The sequence below is a fragment of the Zootoca vivipara genome, chromosome 14 (genome assembly GCF_963506605.1).
Source record: "Zootoca vivipara chromosome 14, rZooViv1.1, whole genome shotgun sequence".
NCBI classification, from domain to species: Eukaryota; Metazoa; Chordata; class Lepidosauria; order Squamata; family Lacertidae; genus Zootoca; species Zootoca vivipara.
Genome location: NC_083289.1, coordinates 34565866 through 34586838, shown reverse-complemented (window position 1 = coordinate 34586838; position 20973 = coordinate 34565866). Strand labels below are relative to the sequence as shown.

General features: G+C 46.0%; 1 protein-coding gene across 4 annotated transcripts in view; it reads left to right on the top strand.

Moving 5' to 3' along the window:
* Positions 1-20664, top strand: part of WDR90 (WD repeat domain 90) — a 45548-nt gene extending 24884 nt beyond the window's left edge. For 2 of the 4 annotated variants that reach the window (XM_035130626.2, XM_035130629.2), the window contains 20 exons: positions 500-628; positions 2377-2510; positions 2639-2676; positions 3560-3691; positions 4602-4784; positions 5422-5528; positions 5855-5957; positions 6661-6782; positions 7150-7309; positions 8893-9083; positions 10015-10183; positions 10764-10875; positions 11919-12090; positions 12186-12308; positions 12460-12640; positions 13441-13571; positions 15213-15356; positions 16093-16212; positions 18039-18123; positions 20117-20664. In XM_035130626.2, coding sequence (XP_034986517.2) covers positions 500-628; positions 2377-2510; positions 2639-2676; positions 3560-3691; positions 4602-4784; positions 5422-5528; positions 5855-5957; positions 6661-6782; positions 7150-7309; positions 8893-9083; positions 10015-10183; positions 10764-10875; positions 11919-12090; positions 12186-12308; positions 12460-12640; positions 13441-13571; positions 15213-15356; positions 16093-16212; positions 18039-18123; positions 20117-20304 — 2724 coding nt within the window. In that variant the 3' untranslated portion in view covers positions 20305-20664. Of the gene's footprint in view, positions 1-499; positions 629-2376; positions 2511-2638; positions 2677-3559; positions 3692-4601; positions 4785-5421; positions 5529-5854; positions 5958-6660; positions 6783-7149; positions 7310-8892; positions 9084-10014; positions 10184-10763; positions 10876-11918; positions 12091-12185; positions 12309-12459; positions 12641-13440; positions 13572-15212; positions 15357-16092; positions 16213-18038; positions 18124-20116 lie in introns of those variants that run through there. The other 2 variants (XM_060282757.1, XR_009558554.1) reach the window with 2 other exon arrangements.
* The last annotated feature ends 309 nt before the right edge of the window (positions 20665-20973 follow it).

Here is a 20973-nt window from a genome sequence, read left to right as displayed (position 1 = left end):
CTTTGTAGCAGCCCTCCTGAGTGGATCTGTCATCCCGACTGATGGAATGCACTTCTCAACGATGTGTCGGAGCACGGCTCAGTCTTTGACCTAAAACCTACGCAGGAGCCTGTGATCACTCTTCCTTAGGGCAGCCTTCTCTGCTAGACTTGGTTGGATGGCTTGGTAGAGCAACCACATAATGACTCGGTCCAAAAACACACACAGAAGATTTCTGAAATGGTAGCGTCCATTGCCAATGCTACCCGGGACCCCGCCCAGTTTTCCATGGGGACCATAATAGTGGGGGCAGTAGCTAGGACATCAAGGCATTGAAATGTTGACACTGGGTATGGTTCACCTTCGTATAAATCTCTTCGCAGGGTTGCTAACTCCGCTTATTTAATTACTTCCTCTCTCTTTAACAAACATTCTTTTCTATGTGTCTGTCCTCAGTGTATTTGTCTTTTTGGTGGAAACAGATGGGTTCAATATTGGGGGTGGTTTGTCTTGATTGCAGGTCCCGCAAGTGCACAAGCAGTCTTGTTCTTCGCTGGCCTTCAGCTCCGATGCCCGGTTTCTTTTGACAGCTGGCGATAGGGTCCTCAAGGTGTGGGATTATGGAATGAGATTTGATGTCAACTCTCAGGTACTGCACTCAACAGCAGGGCAGTCTTTCCCCCCCTCCAGTTGTCACTGTTCAGGCTAGATCAGTGGTTCCCAACATGCCAGAGGGGTCCGCAAGATGCTATTAGAATAAAGAATATATTAAATATATTCCGTATGATAACAGATTTTTTTGTTTTGGCCGCTTCCTGCATGAGCAGAGTCTAGCGCAAAACTAGAATTAGATAGAGGCAGTAGTTCTGCTGTATGCCGTTAGGTGGCGCTTTACAAACACTGCTGTTTTGCAAAGAGGCAGTGCGCGCATTCTACTAACGCTCACCTTCATTTGTGCGCTACTGCGCAGGTACCCTGTCTTCTCCATTCCCCTCCCTCCTCCCTGGCGCGCGCTGCCTCTTTGCAAAACAGTAGTGTTTGTAAACAAAGCGTTGTTTTTCCGCGGAAGCTACAGTTCGCGTAGTTAAAAAGGGTTAAAAAGTGGTTCGTTAAAACGACAAAGGCCTACAGATGAAGAGGAAGAACTGTAAAAAACGTATAAATATAAAATATAAAAAGACTCTTAATTTGGCTCTCACTTTTTAATTTTAGGATTAGGAATTAATGGGGGTCCTTGTCAAATAGCGGCTCGATGAGGGGTCCTCGAGAAAATTTTGTTGGGAACCCCTGGGCTAGATTGTACAATGAACATCATAGTAGCACATTCAAGTGATGAAATGGAGCCAAAACAGGGCCACAGAGAAACAAACAGGGGGTGCTTGGGGGAATATCTTTCAGCGAACAACAGCAGCAACACCCAAGAGATGCAAAACTCCCTGAAACTGATTAAGGAGAGGTGAAAATGTTCAGCAGGCATTGGATGTTGAACCTCACTTAGAAAAGGGGGGGGAAGGGGAAATTGTGAGGAGAGAATAGAACGGTTGACTGGAATCCCGAATAGAAGCAACCCTATGAGAATATATTGCAATGGTCAGTTGTTGAGAAAACCCCTCACTTCATTCTACATGTTACGTTTGTGAATACAGTGGAGACATTGATTCCTGAATAAGAAATTAATTTGAGGGAATAAATTTATATAGGATGACTTTCTCTAGAGATGATTTGGGGAGTAAATTAGCGCGGGAAATTGGAGGGGAATTAAATTGATTTGCAGAAGACTGCTGAAAAACGTAGTGTAAATCAGTTGAAAAGGAAGTGATTTGGAATGATCTGAGGTGGGGTGCGAATTTAATTAAAGAACATACCAGGTGTGATTTGGATAGAAAAATTAGTTGTCTTGTCTTCTGTGATGATAAAAATTTGCATCTGTCTTTTTAGTGGCTTGCAGTGCCGTCGCTCTGTAGCACCGTCACATGCATGTTTACTTAGGAGTAAGTCCCACCATGTTCAGTGTGATATATGTTTAGGATTTGAGCCCTAGGTATCTAACTTCTCATTTATTCATTTCACTTATTGCTTGGAAATAATTACATCTAATCAAGGTTGCTAACAACAACAACAAAAGGATAGAGCTGCCAAAAAATATCTGCAATAATATATTTACTGAAGCTGCCATTGTAAACACCCCCGGAAATGAAATTTTGAAATCCCAAGTCACCCAGAGGAGCTGCATGTTTGAGTTGAGATTTCAACTATGGTCTCTCTAGATCCTAGTCCAACATTCTAACCGCTAGTCTGCATGTTATAACTATAATAAGTTGGGTCTCCCTGTCTTTACATGCTCTGCAATGTAGTTCCAAGAGGCCAGCCATTCTGCTTTTGCTTTTCTTTCTCCAGGTGTTTATTGGCCATTCTGAGCCAATACAGCAGGTGAGGTTCACCCCTGACCAAAAGCAAGTCATCAGTGTTGGAGATGCCATCTTCCTCTGGGATTTCCTAGGTGTGTTTGCAGAGGAGTCCTTCAAGGATGAGTAAGAGCCCAATGTTTCCTCACTAAAGCAATTGTCTTTGGAAATACGATAGTCTGTAGGTGCCTGCATATTTACACCTGCCTTTTCATTTCCCCGTCTTTTAAACTCTGGACTTGTTACCATTCCAGAATCGATTCCTCCGAGTCCTCAGATTCTAACAGAGTTGGTAAGTCTGCATTTGTTGCTGAGGTATGCTACTTGCAAAATCCCACATCTGTCTGACAGTGAAATAGCTATCATTACTTAGCTGCTCGTGTGAGGCACGGCTTTTGCCCCTGGCTGCTTCCTCTCTCAGCTTTTGGACAGCAAAAAGGTATTGAGTCCTGGAGGAAAAGGGAATAAGGTGTGCCCAGCCAGGCAGCTAGTGACCCGATCGCCAACAGTTGGGGGGAGGGGGAGGGAATAGGAGAAGCCACAATGATCTCTTTTCTAATGAGCTCTGCCATTGCATCTATCACTGTCTGTGTATGTCTTTGACACAGATTTGTAGACAGACATTTTCCTGGTTGTCTTCGGCAAATAGAGAGATTTTCCAGGTGAGCAGAGCAGGGAGGGAGGGCTAAGGCTATTTCCTTTTATGGACCAAATGCCTGATGTATGGGGAAGAGGGACCATTAAAAATGGTTTGGGCTAATAACTGTGAACTTTAAAATTCAGGAAGTTTCCTGTTTTGACTGGGGGGTTGTTGTTGTTGTTTTTATATAAAAAATGGGACATAACCATTTGCAGAATAACCCTAACAGACATTAGAGCTGTTGACAGCTGCAGCCATCAAAAGAGGTGACAAAGGTGTTGCTTCTGTTCATTATATTTGTATCTCATCCTTTCTCAGGTCAGTTCAAGGTTTTGTCTTCCCCAACTGCTTTATATCCTCTCAACCCTGTGAGGGTAGGCTAGGCTGACAGAGAATGACTGGTCCAAGGTCACGCAGTGAACTTCATAACTGTGGAATGTTTTACCTGGATCTCCCTGGTGCCAGTTGAGCACTTTAACCATTAAACCACCCTGCCTCTCATTCTCTCCCCCCCCCTTCTGTTCTTTATCACCAGAAGCCAATATGGAGAGGTCACATGATTTGACGCCCGGGGCCAATGATCTCCCCCGCCAGGTGGTTCCTCGGCCAACCATTGTGTCCCCACCTTGTCTGGAGCTCAGCTCCATCCATCCAATGGGGCATTGCGGTGAGCAGAGAGCACTTCAAATGAAGCAAATATTTGTCAGCCCCTTAAAATCCTTCAGGCGCCCTGAACCCCATCCCCATTGTTGTCTTCCACTTGCTATTTTTGTTCCTTTCCCATGTTCCCATGCTTAATCAAAGTGGGTTGTATCCAGCTAACTTTTACTATTATTAATGAATCGAAGTTAGTCATGCCATTAATTTCAAGTAGTCTACTCCAAGTAGACCTAACATTGGATACAAGCTTCCTGTTGCCACCTATGGCGCCTATAGCTGCCTGCCATCTGTAGCTGCCTAGATAAACATTCCATTTGTTTTGGGTAAGGATTATCAAGGTACTATATTGCATCCCATAAAACAAACAAAGAAAAGCTATCCAAACACAGGACACTGCCTTATGCTGAGTCAGACCATCTAGTTCAGTATTGTAGGCACTGACTGGCAGCGATTCTCCAGGGTTTCAATCGGGGGGGGGGGGCGCTGCGGACATTTCCAGCCCTACGTGGAGGTGCTGGGAATTGAACTTGCGACCTTCTGCATACAAAGCAGATTCTTGACCACTGAGACACGACCCTCCCCCTTACTGCTTGCTGTGAACAGCACTCTAACCAAACTGGATGAAGAAAACATCAATCTAATTCCTTCTCTTCTCAGGCAGAAGGCTGGAAGTAGCCATTTCTTTCTGGCGCTTTCATCCTTAGCACACTTGGTGTAAGTTAAAATCCATGGGACTTGCCCTGCAGAAATGGCCTGGTCTCTGTTCCAGGAGTGGTTCTCAGGGGGCTTTGTGTTTTGAAAGAACCGAAGCTCAAAGTGTTTCAGTTCCATTGCTATACTTGAGCTCCAGAAGCTGATGTACAACAAGGGGCTGTTGCTCTTCTTTCAGTCACTCTCCCCTGTTTCCTCTCTTTCAGATACTTCTGAATCGGAAGAAGAAAAGGAAGCATATCAGAAAGGCAGCCACAGAGAGGCTGTTGATGAGGGTAAAGCCCAATTAGTTCTTGCGTTGAAGGGCACTATCCCTAGTGAAGACTCTCTGGCTGTGAAACCTGAAGTCATTCAACCTTGTCCAAGACCCCATAGCCATGCAGGGAATGGTAGGTCAACATGTGCAGGGGCTTTGCTAAGTTTTTCTTCTTCTCGAGATAACAGGTGCTTGTTTTTTTATCCATATGTATGTTACTACATTGGGACGCGGGTGGCGCTGTGGTCTAAACCACAGAGCCTAGGGCTTGCCAATCGGAAGGTTGGCGGTTCGAATCCCCGCTATGGGGTGAGCTCCTATTGTTCGGTCCAAGCTCCTGCCCACCTAGCAGTTCAAAAGCACGTCAAAGTGCAAGTAGATAAATAGGTACCGCTACAGTGGGAAGGTAAACGGTGTTTCCGTGTGCTGCTCTGGTTCGCCAGAAGCGGCTTTGTCATGCTGGCCACATGACCTGGAAGCTGTTCGCCGGCTCCCTCGGCCAATAATGCGAGATGAGCGTCGCGACCCCAGAGTCATTCCGCGACTGGACCTAACGGTCAGGGGTACCTTTACCTTTTTATGTTACTACATTCAGTTTGATTGTGTGCTTCATCCATTTCCCAAGTTTGCAAAGTATTAAGACCAATTTTCACAGCTCGTAAATAATAATTTATAGGGAAACATGCTAAAATTCTATATAACAATGGCTCTTAAAGAATGCTCTCGTAAACTCTGTGCTAAAAGATGCTTTCCAATTGTTCTCTCTTGAGTGCTAGAAAGTAGAAAGGAAAGCAAAGAATCCAAACCCCAAAACAACACCCGCCCGGACTGCTACAGGCACTTTACCCCTCGTTTCAAAACATCGGCACCCCAGAAGGTAAGAAACGGTCTGGTGTAAACATAAAAATTTTGTTGAATCATACCAATCTAGAGTCAGCATCCTGTTCTCACAGTGGTCAGCAAGTCTGCAAGCAAGACCCCAGTTCAACAGGACTCCCCCCATTTGAAAATCCCAGCAACTGGTGTTCAGAGCGATACTGGTCTGGTCTCAAGACTTGATGTAATGGTTTCTGAGCACAGTAAGAGTCTCAGGGCTCTTGAGAGCCCCTTTTGCACATGGTCAAGTTTTCTCGAGGCAGTGTGAGAGACATGTCTGGAATCTCTTCTAAAGTTATGCTGAAGCTGTGCGTGTTTGTCTTCTAGGTATTCTCCTCTGCTCTAACTAGTAACGAGGGCCTGAAACTAAAAGCAGTCATTGGCTACAATGGGAATGGCCGGGGAAATATGGTTTGGAATCCAGATACAGGTATAGTCTGCGTTTGCGAATTGAGATTCCAAAGTCTGTAAATCTTCTGTACCCAAACCTTCCGCTGGACAACCAAACCAGCTGGCATCTTTGTCAGAAATACATTACAAGGAAATCAATTCTATTGAAATTATGTGGTATGTTCAGGGTTGGAGTGCAAAGCTCTCTGAAATCAGTTGGTCTTAGAGTCTAGTCGCTCATCCCATTAGCCAGGCTCTGTTGTGAAGGCTGCCTCTTGACAGTCAAGGAGAGCGGAAGGGGCTTGCCTTGAAGTCATGTTGACAGAGAAGGAGAGGTCTCTCAGCAGCAGACGTCTTCCTTCTTTTACCTCCCTTGGCTTATCTCCTCCAGCTCAGTTGGTAGAGCATGAGACTCTTAATCTCAGGGTTGTGGGTCCAAGCCCCATGTTGGGCAAAAGATTCCTGCATCACAGGAGGTTAGACTAGACAACCGTCGTGGTCCCTTCCAACTCTATAATTCTATTACTCTCTGGAAGCGTGGGAGATGCATTAACTGGCTGAGTGAGATGATGGAAGGTAAAAGCCTGCCAGGCAGTGGACACTCAGAGGGTGTTTGCTTTTTCACATGGTGGATCCAGACAGGCTCCTACTTCCAACTTGTCTGCATTTGGTGGTTTGTGGCTTTGCCCATCCTTTGCATGCAGAATTCCAAGCACTGAATGCAATCTCTTCTCTCTCCTTAGGTTTCTTTGCCTACAGCTGTGGCTGTCTGCTCATTGTCGAAGACCTGCACTCTGGATTCCAGAAGCATTGGCTTGGTCACCCTGAAGAGATTTCAACGTTAGCTGTTAGCCATGATGCTCAGGTACAAACATTCCTGTTTCCATTGAGAACATCTGGGTGGTCTGGCTAGCACAAACCACCTGCTTTCCTTCTAATAATACAGCACTTCTGAACAGCCAGTGGGCTATGAATGCTCTGCTCCCTTTTCTCCTCACTAATGGGAGGAGGAAGAATGTGCTTGCCAAGCATTTCGCTGAGCCTTAGGCTGTGTTTAGCTTTTGGTCTGCCATTTGGGTATTTGTTCATTCATGCCCCTGACGCATGAACTTTGCTCTGCTGCTGCTTTAGTGATTTGTATTGTTGGCTGCCCAGATTGCACTCCAGGCCAGTAGATGGGCAGGGTAAGAAAAGTGCTAACTAATAAAACAAACGAATGAATATCCCCGCAGGCCCTTGCTTCTGCTTCTGGTCAGGGTCGTGGAGAGTCTCGCTGCCAAATCCGCATCTGGAATGTCCAGGATGGATCCTGCCAAAAGGTTCTGTTCCATCATGAGACCCAAGTCCAAGCCATGGCGTACTCTCGGGATGACTGCCTCCTTGCTACTCTAGGTGGGCATAAGCAGTGAAGAGCACACAGGGCATTGGGAGAGCTTTTCGGGTTTTTTTGTTTTTTTTTCAATTGTAATCTTTATTAAATTTAAATTTAAAATCGATATAAAACAAAACAATCCTCTAAAATACAAACAAAATCAATACATACATAAATAATCATACAATTTCAAACAAAACTTACTCCATCTTCTCAAATATATCATCAACTTGTCTTATATATCTTCCATTCTATCTTCGCATCTTCTTTTGTAAATCGACTTCCCCTTCTCTTCTATCCTGACTATAAAATTATTTATCTTCCTACTGCTTCCATTGACTTTCCTCCTTGGAATACTACAAAATATTGGTTTCAAACCCAAGTTCTTTTAAATATACTCCAAATTTACGGCGTCAGAAACAATTAGAGAAAACTTAATAACAATGTTCTATAAGTGGTATCTGACGCCGGTCAAAATTTATAAAATGTATAAAGTTAAAGACAATCATTGCTGGAGGTGTGAAAGAGAAGTAGGTACGTTCCTACATATCTGGTGGCATTGTCCAAAAATTAAACCTTTCTGGAATGGAGTACTAGAAGAATTAAAGAAAATATTTAAATACAACATAAAGAAGACTCCAGAATCTTTCCTATTAGGAATGGTTGAAGAGGAAGTGGCAAAAAAAGATGAAAAGATATTCTTATACTCGGTAGCGGCGGCGAGAATTTTAATTGCAAAATTATGGAAAAGTAAGGAAGTACCCACCATTAGAGATTGGCAGGAGAAATTAATCGGTTATATTGATTTGGCTAGATTGACGAATTCGATTAGGGGCGGTTCCAATAAAAAAATTATTGACAACTGGGAGAGCTTTTCGTTTTGAAAGACCTAGACTTTTTCTCCCAGAGGAAAAGGGAAATCTCCTATATGAGACTGAAATAAAATAGGCCGGTTAATCATGTTTATAGAAATACTGGACTTGCACTGCCGATGACTTAATCTGCACCCAAGCTGCTGCCACAATTACTGCGGCACCTTAAAGCAAGACCAGAAATGGAAAGGGGCCACAACACAGCTGCAGAGCACCTGCTTTGCATGCAGAAGGTCCCAGGTTCAATCCTTAGACTCTCCAGATATAGAATGGTACGTTTGGAAGGGATCCCAAGGGGCATCTAGTCCAACTCTGGAACCCAGGAATCACAGCTAAAGATTCCCTGACAGATAGCCATCCAACCTCACTTTAAAAAACTCCAGTGAAGGGAGTGTCCACCAACTTCCAAGGTAGCCTATTCCACTGTCCAGCAGCTCTTACCCTGAGAAAGTTATTCCTAATGTTTAGTTAGAATCTCCTTTCTAGTCATTTGAATTCATTGGTTCAGGTCCTACCCCCCCTGGAGCAGCAGAAAACAAACTTGCCCCATCTTTCACGTGACAGTCCTAAAGTTATTGCAAGATGGCAATCATATCACCTGTCAATCTTCTCTTCTCCAGGCTAGGGTGGGGCTGGGAGAGATGGTTTGAACAGCATCTTGGCTTTTATTGTTCAAGTGTTGGTTCATTTTGATGTGTTTTTGCACACTGAAATGTGTACTCTGTCCCCAGGGGACTATGTTGACAGAGTCATTGCCTTATGGAACACCCACACTTATGAGCTGATGTCATCCACTCGCGTCTCTGAGCCGGTCCACGAAATCGCGTTTAGTCCGCTTTCTGCAGGACACCTTGCCTGTGTGGGGACGGGAGCAGTGACCTTCTGGCTAACGGACCAACAGGGAGCTGACATTAGCCTCAAGGTACTTCACCTGTGGCACACTCTGATGTTTCACAGCAGGGGTGGGTGTCAGGGACTGGGCAGAGGAGGGATGGTGGAAACTGCTCCCACCCACCCCAATCCTGACCCTTCCAGGGAAGACGAAGAGGAAGACAGTATAGATTTTACAACAGGGGTTCGAGGGAGGTCACAGCTCTAGGCAGATGAGAGCAAAAGTTGGGAAATCATGGGAGAGCCAGAGCAACACCTGGCTGACACGTTGCCATTAGAAAGCATTCCAGACCCTCCATCTCCCAGAACCCGGCGAGCCTTAAAAGTAGGAGAGCAAAGAGCTCAAAGAGGATGACAAATGAGGAAATGGGAGAGATGGAGGGTGGAGATTCACTGGGGACAACACCATTATCCAAGAGGCTGGGTTCTATAGCCTCTCTCTGTAAAGATTGAAATAAAAAAGGGCTGTAAGAAACTTTTCCTTGTCTTTATACTTTCCTGGGCAACCAGCTGGGAGCTGCTGATGAGCATCCTGACAGTGAGGCACCTCAGGCAAGGACACCAAATGTGGCCTTCCTAATCTGGCCCTCAGGACTCTCCCCTGGCCACACAAACCCTCCAAAGGCCACATCCTTCACTGGCTGGAATGTGTCCTTGAACTCTGATAATGCCTCTTGTTTACCTAGATGGAGGATAGAAAGGGTGGGTATGTGAATGTGTGCAGAAAGTAGTCTACTGCAAGGTTTGGGATAGCTGCTCCACCTACTTTTGCCTTAGGCCCTTCATGACATGTGGTCCCCAGATGTTTACCCACAGGAGAATCTGGCCCTTGGTCAGGAACAGGCGCCCTACCCATGTTTTTGAGACCCAGAAAAGGAGTAGAGACAAAAGGTTAGGAGTTCAGCCTCGAGGCTGACAGCGGGGATCATACACAGCTGACACGACTTTTCTTCTGACTTCAGGTTCACAGAGTCCCTGTCCCTGATGCAATTGGTCCAGTGGAGCTGACCTCATTGTGCTACAGTGCCGGCTGCCTTCTGTACACTGGGACCAGCACAGGACAGATCTGTGCGTGGGACATGCAGACGAACCGTTGTTTCATGACATGGGAAGCTGTTGAGGGGGAGATTGGTGAGTCTCTGGGCAGCTGTCTTCACACGACCAAGCTTTCAAGAGAAGCAGGGGAGGGGCGTGGCTCAGTGGCAGAGCATTTCCTTCGCATGCAGAAGGTCTCGGGTCAATCCCTGGCATCTTCAGATACAGCTGGGAATGTGCCCTATCCGAAACCCTGGCAGTAAGCTACTTGGAGAAATGTTCTGGCTTGGTAATAGCACCTTGGTCCATCCCAGCTTTGATTCTCAGATGCTAGAATTGATTGTGTCTGCATTTAAGACTTTTTTAAATGTTCTCTGTGTCATTTTTCCCCGTAAAGCACCCCTTAACCCTCACTGCTGTAGCTCCCGCAGCCGCCCTGGCAAGCAGCTGCTGATTTTTCAAAGTTGTTTGTGTCCTTGGCTGTGGGAGCTGCAGTAGCGAAGGCTGGGAGAAAAGAGTCCTGTGGTTTGTACCCTCAATGCTCCACTTTGGGTAGTCAAAGATCTCTGGAAGGGATGTCTCTATGGCGCTGACGTTGCCAGAGAGCTCTGCAGCTGTTCAACATTCAAAGGATGAAACCCAGCCATTAACCAGAATAAACGCTTGACTTGTCTAGGGGTGCTGCAGTGTCACAGAGACAGGCTTGTCAGCGGCAGCAACACCAAAAAAATTCAGCTGTGGTCAGTGGCAGCAGTTCAGGAGCTGAGAACAAAAGGTTCCAGTGCCAGGTAATGCATCGTCTGACTCAGGTTTGCTTAGCCCTAGAGAGAGGTGATAATTCAGATTTCCACTTACGAAGCCTGTACATTAGGACCAGTACTGGGTGGGTGGGTGGAGGGGAGAACAGCATCCATATTTTAAAAATCAGTTCCATGATCACAGGCAGGTGGGGAACCTTTTGGCCTCGAGATGTTGCTGAACTACAACTCCCATCATCCTTGTCCACTGGCCATTGTTGTTGGGGCTAATGGTTTTTTTTTAGTTCATCAGCATCTGGAGAGCCAGGAGTTCCCTGATCACAGGCCATCATCAAGAAAAGATAAGCTTGATTAGTGAGCCATTTCTTGATTTTGGAGAGCGGCAGCTCCTTTATATTTTTACCGGCAAGTGCTTTCACACTTTTTCTAGGCGGTTATTTTTTGACAAACTCTTTAAAGAAGAATATTTTGTGTTTGAAATGACTTTTCCCCAGGGAAAAGAATCTTCCTCTGCTTAACTGAGGTGGCTTAATGAGACTTTCCTGATTTGTCTGCAAATGAATGTTAGGGATCATGTTAATAATTTGCATGATGAAGTTCTAGTGGACAGTCACGTTGTGTGGACTGAAGAGCTGAATGCAGGCATGGCTCTTACATGGGCCGCATTGTAAACAGAGCATCTAGGGTGGCCTCGCCTAACCTGGTGCCCTCCAGATGCTCTGGACTGCAATTCCCATAAGCCCCAGCCCCTCTTTCTGGCCCTTGGAACACTCCGCCACTGTCTTTTTACCCAGGGTGTTTGTACCTGCCTGGAATGTGTCCTTGAAATCTGAGAATGCCTCTTCCTTGTACGGATGGGAGAACACAGAGGAGTGTTGGAGTGTGTGTAGTAACTAGCCTGCTGTACAAGGGTAAAATTCACATCATGCCTCTGGCTTTGCCCACCACTGGCATGTGGCCCTTGGGAGGATGCCTAGAAGGGAATGTGGCCCTCAGACTGAAGAAGGCTCCCCACCCCTTCTCTGAAGCCCAGGTAGAGTGTGATTTAGTGTTCTGCTTTTCCCTCCCTGTAGATCTAGCTCAGTCCTTTTGGAACAGGAAATGACCCTGGATGGGACCATTGTAAGTGCCGCCTTCGATGACTGTATGGACATGGGCATTGTTGGCACGACAGCAGGGACGTTGTGGTACGTCAGCTGGGCAGACAACACCAGTATCCGGCTGATTAGCGGGCACAAGAACCAGGTAAGAGGTTTTGTAAGCAGTTCCTTGATGGTATAGAGACCACTCTCCTTGGAAGTTTATCGAAGCTCCTTCAATCCTCTCTGTCGCCACTGCAGGTTAGCGAGGTGGCCTTCAGCCCTGGAGAGTCTCACTGTGCTACCTGTGGGGAGGATGGCAGCGTGAGAGTTTGGTCCCTTGCCAGCATGGAGCTGGTGGTGCAGTTTCAAGTGCTCAACCAGGTAATTGCTGAGATGGAAGTGCAGTTAAATTTCCCCCTAGAATTCACCAGAGACGAGAGACTCTTTTGATGACATAACCTCCTTCGTAGTTGTGGTGTTGTGCCTGAAAGAACTAATGGGTATTCCCAATATGTTCCTTACTCCCCCCTAGAGTTCCCTCTGCCTGGCATGGAGCCCAGTGGCCATCACCGTCAGTGGGGCAGAAAGCCAGCATATTGTGGCAGGGTACAGCGACGGCACCATCCGGGTGTTCAGCGTTTCCCGGACAGAGATGGAACTCAAGATGCACCCTCACCCTGTGGCTGTAACTGCACTTGGATACTCCGCAGACGGTAGGACCTTATTAGATTCGCGATGGGGTGGAAGGTTCGCAGGCTATGAAGGACTTGCTCACAAATTTATTGACAGCTGCACGCATTATTATAGTTAGGAAGTGGAAGGGGCAGGCAGAATATACAATGGAAGAATGGTATAAAGGGGTGTGGGATATAGCTATTAATGATAAATTAACATGTGCCATTCAGGTAAGGTGGGGAATGTGCAGGAGAAGTGATTTTGAGGGGATAGGGAGGGTGTTTGTAGAATCTGTAGTGTTAAAATGGAAAGGGGTCAAACCATCGCAAGAGGTGTTGAAATTCTGGGAGGTTGGATAGTTACAATGGAATGGTCTCGGTGGTGGGGTGCACATTTTTATTCTTATTTATTTATGATTATTACTTTGTCAGAATAATAAAAAGTACTGTATATTCCTGCGTATAAGACTACTTTTTAACCCAGGAAAATCTTCTCAAAAGTCGGGAGGTCGTCTTATACACCGGTTCGTATTTCTTATACGGCGAGTATATCCCAAACTCTGTATTTTAACTGGAAAAGTTGGGGGTCGTCTTATACGCCGGAATATACGGTATTACTCAGGTGTCGCTAAAAATTAATAATAACAATCAACAGCTCATTTAACATACGTAAGCTTTTAAGTAAACACACGGTGGGTCAATTCAAGTACCCATTAAGCAGCTCCCTTCTGACGGCTCCTAGGGCTGGAGGGTGGGGCAAGGCAGATGAAATCATCCAACCCCTGATGGCAACCCCAGAGTCTCTTTCCCCTCTTCTTTGTGCTCCGTTCACTCTCTAGGGGAAATCATCTTGTCTGGAGGCAAGGATGGGATGATGGCTGTCAGTAGTCCACGCACAGGGATGACCATTCGTGTCCTGACTGACCACCGCTCATCTCCTATCAATGTTATCCACTGCACAAGAAAGCAGGTGGGACAGAAATCTGTGTGACGTCCGAACAACCTTTCCTCACTGGCAGATCAATGGACCCTGTGTTGTAAGCCACTTTGACCCAGTTTGCACATAACACAAAGCCAAACCACGACTTAGCGTGAATGAGCAAACGTGCGGTTTCACTGAACGAAGGTTCCAGGCGCCGCACTCCTTTCTCCGTCCTGCTGTTGCTGCCATGGTTTGTCTTCCCATTACATCCAGACTCGGGCTGTTGGCTTGTCTCACTCCAGACAATAATTCAACCACTAAGAAGACTCACGTGTAAGACTCAGCAATTCAGTTCGAATCAGAAAAACAAACATTGCAGTATGAAATGTAAAAACATTTGATGACAAATTCCTAAACCAGTTGGCACAGCACAGCAGGCTAGCAAAGAGGTATTTATTCAGCTGGCACTGAAAATTAAACAATGACCAGAAGGGAGAGCATTCCACAAACAGGGCGCCACTGCTGAGAAGATCCTACTGTGCATCACTGTGCACTTTACCAAGTCCAGAAACAAAGCAACACAGAAGGGCCTCCCTTGCATATCTTGAATCAAGTCAAGTCAATGTTTATTACGGCAAACAGCCAGCATATTAAACCAGAAATTCTGCATAATTCTCTACATGAACAATAAAAGCAACTGATATGGGGTTTTAATAGTCAATATGCAATACTTAAAATACAGATCCAGCAGAATAAAACACCATAAAAGAATAAGAAATTTAACTAAGTACTGTAGCCGCAATATCATCTTCGGAGGGCAGGACAAATTGTTACAATATGTTATTCAATAAAATAGATTTATGTTTTTTAATAGCTAAGGTGCAGAATTTGGCCACAGCGTAGGATACTGAGCTTAAAGAGTCTTCCAGAAGGAATTTGCATAACGTTTTGGGGGGAAATTCCAGATAATATTGCAAGGGTGTGAATTTTGATAATAGGGGTAAAATGAGTCGCGATCGTTCTTCATTATAGAATTCACAGAATAGAAGAATGTGAATAATAGATTCCACCTTGTTAGACACGCATGGACAGAGGCGCTCTTCGATTGGTATACGCAAGAATTTGCCGTGTAAGACAGCTGAAGGCATCGCATCAAATCGGGCTCTGGAAAAGGCCCATCTATAAGATTCATAGATAATATTGGATAGGTACAGGGCAGCTGCCAGATTAGGCCAAGATTTTAGACAGCTGTATCTTGAATCATGGGGCAGTTGGTATCAGGAAAGACATTCCTTCCAAGTATTTGTTCTCCAAGTATTTTAGGCTTTTATGCTTATGATTTGGATGACCTTCAGTAGAGAAAGGCAGTCTAAAAATAGAGTATACCATTTTAACCAATCTCTTACTATTTTCTAATTGTATTATTATTTCATATGTAACCCGTTCTGTGCCCCTAATAATTTCTCTTGTACCCTCCTTACGTTTTTGCACATTATGTATTCAGTACTGTAGTAGGGTGGCTAGTCCTCAAGACACAAACACACTGGATTTAAACTGAGCCCATGTTACTCCTATTTTTTTTACTTATCCGTACAATGGTACAATATGTCATCATGCCCTGCATCAACAGTTTCAGAGGACAGATGTGTAAAACAAGAGCTGTTGTCATTTTGGTATCCTGTCTTCTAGCACAGAGAACTTGGCGTTGAAGGTGATGATCTCTGGTTGGCTGCAAGTGCCGATCGACGTGTCAGTGTCTGGGTCTCTGACTGGATGAAGGACAAATGTGAGCTCATTGACTGGCTAAGCTTCCCAGCTCCTACAGGTCCCGAGGTGAGGATATCTTGCTGTAGCCTCCCGTCCTCTGCTCATGAGCTGAGCAATAAGCTTTTCAGCATGTGGTGTGTTTTGTAGTGTTGCTTGTTAAAATTTCCTGAGGCTGGAAAATTTTACAAGGCAGAAGCAAGAGCAGATTGAGTGTCTTCTTGGCATTTGCCAAATGAATACATAGGATGAGGCTAGCTGTGTAGCTCAGCGAGATCTAGAAAACCGTGGTCACAAAGAATCTGTAGAATTTTGGCTTTAAATAAAGGACTAGTTTCTATTTCCTCATTTTTTGTGGAAAAGAGCTATTCAAATGGCAGGCTTAGTTTGCACTAAATGCTTAGAAGTGTTTCTGGATGCAGCTTTCAGATTTCGAAGAGGGGAAAGTGCTCCACTCCACACGTCAGAAGAAATAGGGTTGCCAGACTCAATAGAGGACAGGACTTTTGTGCCTTTAATTGCCCTGCTCTCTTTTGAGTCTGGAAACCTTAAAGAGAAACCAGCAGACCCTTTGCTTAATTTCCAAGCAAAGGGTCTGCTGGTTTCTCTTTAAGGTTTCCAGACTCAAAAAAGAGCAGGGCATTTAAAGGCACAAAAGTCCTGTCCTCTATTGAGTCTGGCAATCCTAAGAATAAAATAATTGTTCAGATTTCATTAACTTTGTGCTGGCCCTGAACTGGAGGTTGGTTAGCTCCAAATGATGCACACCTACCTTGTCACTCATGCTTTTGCCTTTCCCCTCCAGGTACCCAACCCTCTGCCTCCCAGCCTAGCAGCATTTTGCCCTTGGGACAGGAGCATGATTGCTTATACAGGCTTTGGATTGCAGAAGGAGATCCTCTTCTACAGCCTGCAACAGAAACAGGTGCCTCATATCTTGGCTTGGCTGAGATCTTGTGTGTTCTACCAGCAGGACTGCTGGAACTGCATCTGACCAATGAGCCTAATGTTATTGGCTCAGCCGTGGACTTGCTGGTGTGTCACCTTCTCTTGGCACACTTCCCTTAATCTTTGTTATGGGTCTATTTTAGCTCTGTTAGCTGTTCCACTAGACAAGCGGAAACTTGACATCATATGAAAGTTGTCACTCAGTGGTAGAGCATCTGTTTTGCATGCAGAGGGCTCCAGATTCAGTCCCCAGCATCTCCAGGTAGGGCTGAGAGAGAACCTCAGTCCGGGATCCTGGAGAGCTGCTGCCAGTCAGTGTAGACAGTGCTGAGCTAGAAGGACCAGCGATGTGTCTCAACAAAAAGTAGTTTCATATGTTCCTGGGCTATACAATTTTAGGCTGAGGCAGCAGGCGATGTTTGTTATATATGCAAAACTCTCACATACACAAAAAGTTTCTGGCTATTTGTTGGAGACTCTATGTGTTTGTGGTTTGGTGAACATAGGAAAGCTGTCTTATACTGAGTCAGGTGATTGATCCATTACTATCTACACTGACTGGCAGTGACTTTCCAAGGTTTCAGGCAGGAGTCTCTCCCAGTCCTTCCTGGAGATACCAAGGATTGAATTTCAAACCTTCCACATGTAAAACAGATGTTCTGCCACTGAGCCATGACCTTTCTCCTATGTGGGAGAAGCATGAAGACTTCTGGCCCCCTGCCTTTAGTCTCAAAAATGCCACATGCCCTAGCACCAGAAATGTTACAGGGAGCTTCTCCTTGTTCTGTTTAGCTCATAGAGTTTGAGTGAAAAGCAAAGCAGTGCCAATGAAGTCGAGATGTAGCAGGTCACTGCAGCTCAACAGATTTGGACCCTGTATAACTTCCGGCCTCTCTGGATGGGATGCCCCAACTGCAGCTGAAATGGAGAGGGACAGAGCAACCCATGGATTGCTCCTTTTTCTCAATAGACCACTGAACTTATATCTAGAGTGGTTGACTCTCTCCCCACCCTTTTTCTTTTCTTTTGCATTTTCTCAAATGCCTAAGATTCTTCTGCAGAAATGATGGCTTCTTCCGTTTTGCAGAGTCAGATCACCCAGCCTAATGGGCTCCACCCTTTTGTGCCCTCTGCAAGATGCCGCAACTGCTTGTTGTACATTATGTCCTATTGCACATTAATCTGATTGCATCTTAGAATCATAAAGTTGGAAGAGACCACAAGGGCCATCCAGTCCAACCCCCTGCCAAGCAGGAAACACCATCAAAGCATTCTTGACATATGCCTGTCAAGCCTCTGCTTAAAGACCTCCAAAGAAGGAGACTCCACCACACTCCTTGGTAGCAAATTCCACTGCCGAACAGCTCTTACTGTCAGGAAGTTCTTCCTAATGTTTAGGTGGAATCTCCTTTCTTGTAGTTTGAATCCATTGCTCCGTGTCCGCTTCTCTGGAGCAGCAGAAAACAACCTTTCTCCCTCCTCTATATGACATCCTTTTATATATTTGAACATGGCTATCATATCACCCCTTAGCCTTCTCTTCTCCAGGCTAAACATACCCAGTTCTTAGAGCAGATTGCAACATTTATTGGAAGCCCACACATACAGGGGGTGCATTCTTTGTTAATTTGGACATTTTCCTGTTCAAATATTCCTGCAGGGGGAAGCTTCTCCTCCTATGCCTTCCTGGTGTGTATTGGGATGAAAAATAAGCAGCCTTTTCCACACTGCAAGAATAACACTTCCTCTTCATTTTGCAATAGATTCTAACACTTTGGGACTTTTCCTCTCGCTTGTCTGCAGGTCGTAGAGAAGATTTCCTTGCCGTACTTTGCCACGTCGCTAAGCTTGTCTCCTGCTGCCTGTATTATAGCTGTTGGCTTCAATGGTGGGTATCCAAAAGACCCCAATGGGCAGGTGGGGGTAGTCTCTGAAGACCCCTGGGAAGGCAGCTCTGTATATGGAACGAGCCAAGTAACCTTGCATAGGAAGATAGGAGACTGCCTCACATGGAGTCAGGTCATTTGTCCATCTTGCTCAGTATTGCTACACTGACTGGCAGCAGCTCTTCAGCGTTTCAGATAGAGGTTTCCCCCCTGCCCTGCCTGGAGAAGCTGCCAGGGACTGAGCCTGGGACCTCTATGAATGCAAAGTAATTGCTCTGCCACCAGGCTCTACTTAAACATCTATGACACGTCAGGCTGCCTCAGAAGGTGATGGGGGCTCTCCTGTGATGAAAGTAGTTAAGTTGAAGCTGGATGGCTGTCAAGGGTGGTGCAGTTGCCGCCTGCATTGGAAATGCAGCGCTGAACATAGGAAGCTTCCTTATGCTGAATCAGACCGTTGGTTCATCTAGCTCAGTATTGTCCACACTGACTGGCAGCAGCACTCTTAAGTTTTCAGACTGGGAGTTTCTCCCAGTCCTACCTAGAGATGCCAGGGAATGAACCTGGGACTTCCTGCATGCAAAGCAGATGCTCTAGCACTGAGCATTCCCCTTTTGTGTTTCCAGTGCCCAGCAGAAGTGTTACGACCTATCAGACAGGTGGGGCACTTGTGAGAACATAAGACAAGTCCTACTGGATCAGGCCAGTGACCCATCTAGTCCTGCAACTTGTTTTCACAGTAGCCTACAATGCAGGTGGCACTGTGGGTTAAACCACAGAGCCTAGGGCTTGCTGATCAGAAGGTCGGCGGTTCGAATCCCTGCGACGGGGTGAGCTCCCGTTGCTCGGTCCCAGCTCCTGCCAACCTAGCAGTTCGAAAGCATGTCAAAGTGCAAGTAGATAAATAGGTACCTCTACAGCGGGAAGGTAAACGGTGTTTCCTTGTGCTGCTCTGGTTCGCCAGAAGCGGCTTTGTCATGCTGGCCACATGACCTGGAAGCTATACGCCGGCTCCCTCAGCCAATAACACAAGATGAGCGTCGCAACCCCAGAGTCGGTCACGACTGGACCTGATGGTCAGGGGTCCCTTTACCTTTACCTGCCCATAGGCAGTCCGCAAACAGGACCTGAGTGTAGCAGCACTCTCCCCACTTATGAGTCCTGGATACTCATCATGGCTGGTAGCCACTGATAGCCTTACCCTCCATGAATTTGCCTAATCCTTTTTTAAAGCCATCCAGTTGTGCATAGGGATGGACTTGTAGGAGACTTCATTGGTGCTGAGTGTTATTCTCATGCTTTTGAGCATAGCCTAGGAACTTGAGATCGTTCTCGCCTTCAGGGAGCAGAAAGTAGGGCAGTCGACATTGCCTAAAAGCCCATGGGGAGCCCAACAAAGAGGTCCAAGGAAACTAGCAAAACTTTCCAACTCTGTCACTGCATTGCCTTTGTTTTTTTTCTTTTAAAACCTGTTCTGTTATTGCCCTCAGGTGACAAACAAAGCAATGACCATATGGCTGGTAAAAAAAACTTTCAGAGCAATGTAGCCCCGCATGCATGAGCCATCTGGTCAGAAGATTCCTGGGTGCTCTTTATTAATATCTCTGCCCTCCCCCAAAAGGGCGGGGAGCCCTGGTGATTTATTGTCTTGGGAACTCAAAAATCCTCACGCCAACCCTGGCTGAGATTCTTGGGCAGACATATTTTTACACATGTACACATCCCTCAAAGGCAGAATGGCACTGTCCTTGATTTATAAAAGGATCCCTTCCAGTAGCACCTTAGAGACCAACTAAGTTTGTCATTGGTATGAGCTTTCATGCACACTTCTGCACACGAAAGCTCATACCAATGACAAACTTAGTTGGTCTCTAAGGTGCTACTGGAAGGATTTTTGTTTGTTTGTTTGTTTCGACTACGTCAGACCTACATGGCTACCTACCTGTAACTTATAAAAGGATGTTTACTTAGCCTGTGGCTTTGTCTGCCCTACAGAGCGCATGTTGAGGCTGATCGAGCACCCAAAGAAGGTTGAGAGAGACTACCTGGGCCACGATGATGCTGTGTGCCTCTGCCGGTTTACCCCGTCTGGGAAACGCCTCTTCACAGCTTCATATAATGAGATCCTGGTGTGGGAGGTCCAGAGCAGAGGAACGCAGAAAGCCGTTTCCATCACCAGTTGAGTAGGATGCAAACATGGTCGCTACCTCACGGCCCTGAAAACTCCCCATCCCAATGCTGTGCACCAGCTCCAGCCTCCTGTTTCTGAGTTCAGCAGCCGAAAATGCCCAGGAGCTGCACAGCTGTCCCCACTGGAACAAGCAGGCTGGGGCCAGGCATGACCCTTCCATGATCTCCATTTGACATTCCAGGAAGTGAAAGTGGTCAGTGGTGATGAGCCAGAGCCTGCAGGGATTGGGAGCCAAAACGCATATAAGCCCCTTACCTGTCAATCACCCCCCTCTTCTTCATATTGGGATGGAGGGCGGGAAGGAGCCCCCCTTTCCTACATTTTCTTACGTTCTGTCTTCTTACGTTCTGGCTGTCTTATCTCCTTTTTCACCATGGTAGGACAGCTAGCTTGATCAGAGCTCCTGAAATTTGGGGCAGGCAAGCTGTAGGTTGATGCCTGGATTTTATGGGGATGTCTGTTGCCCTCTTTCCTGTTGGAAGCAGTGGACATCAAGGCAGGTATCTGATAATAGCCACTTCTCAAGCAAGCAGGGCATATATCCTCATCCACATTTTCTGAATGGGAAGGTTCTAGGACTGACTGACCTAAGCTGTTCAGGATCAGGCTCAAACCCACCAGCATTTCCACACTTCCTCGACCCCCTCGAGGTTGAAGGATG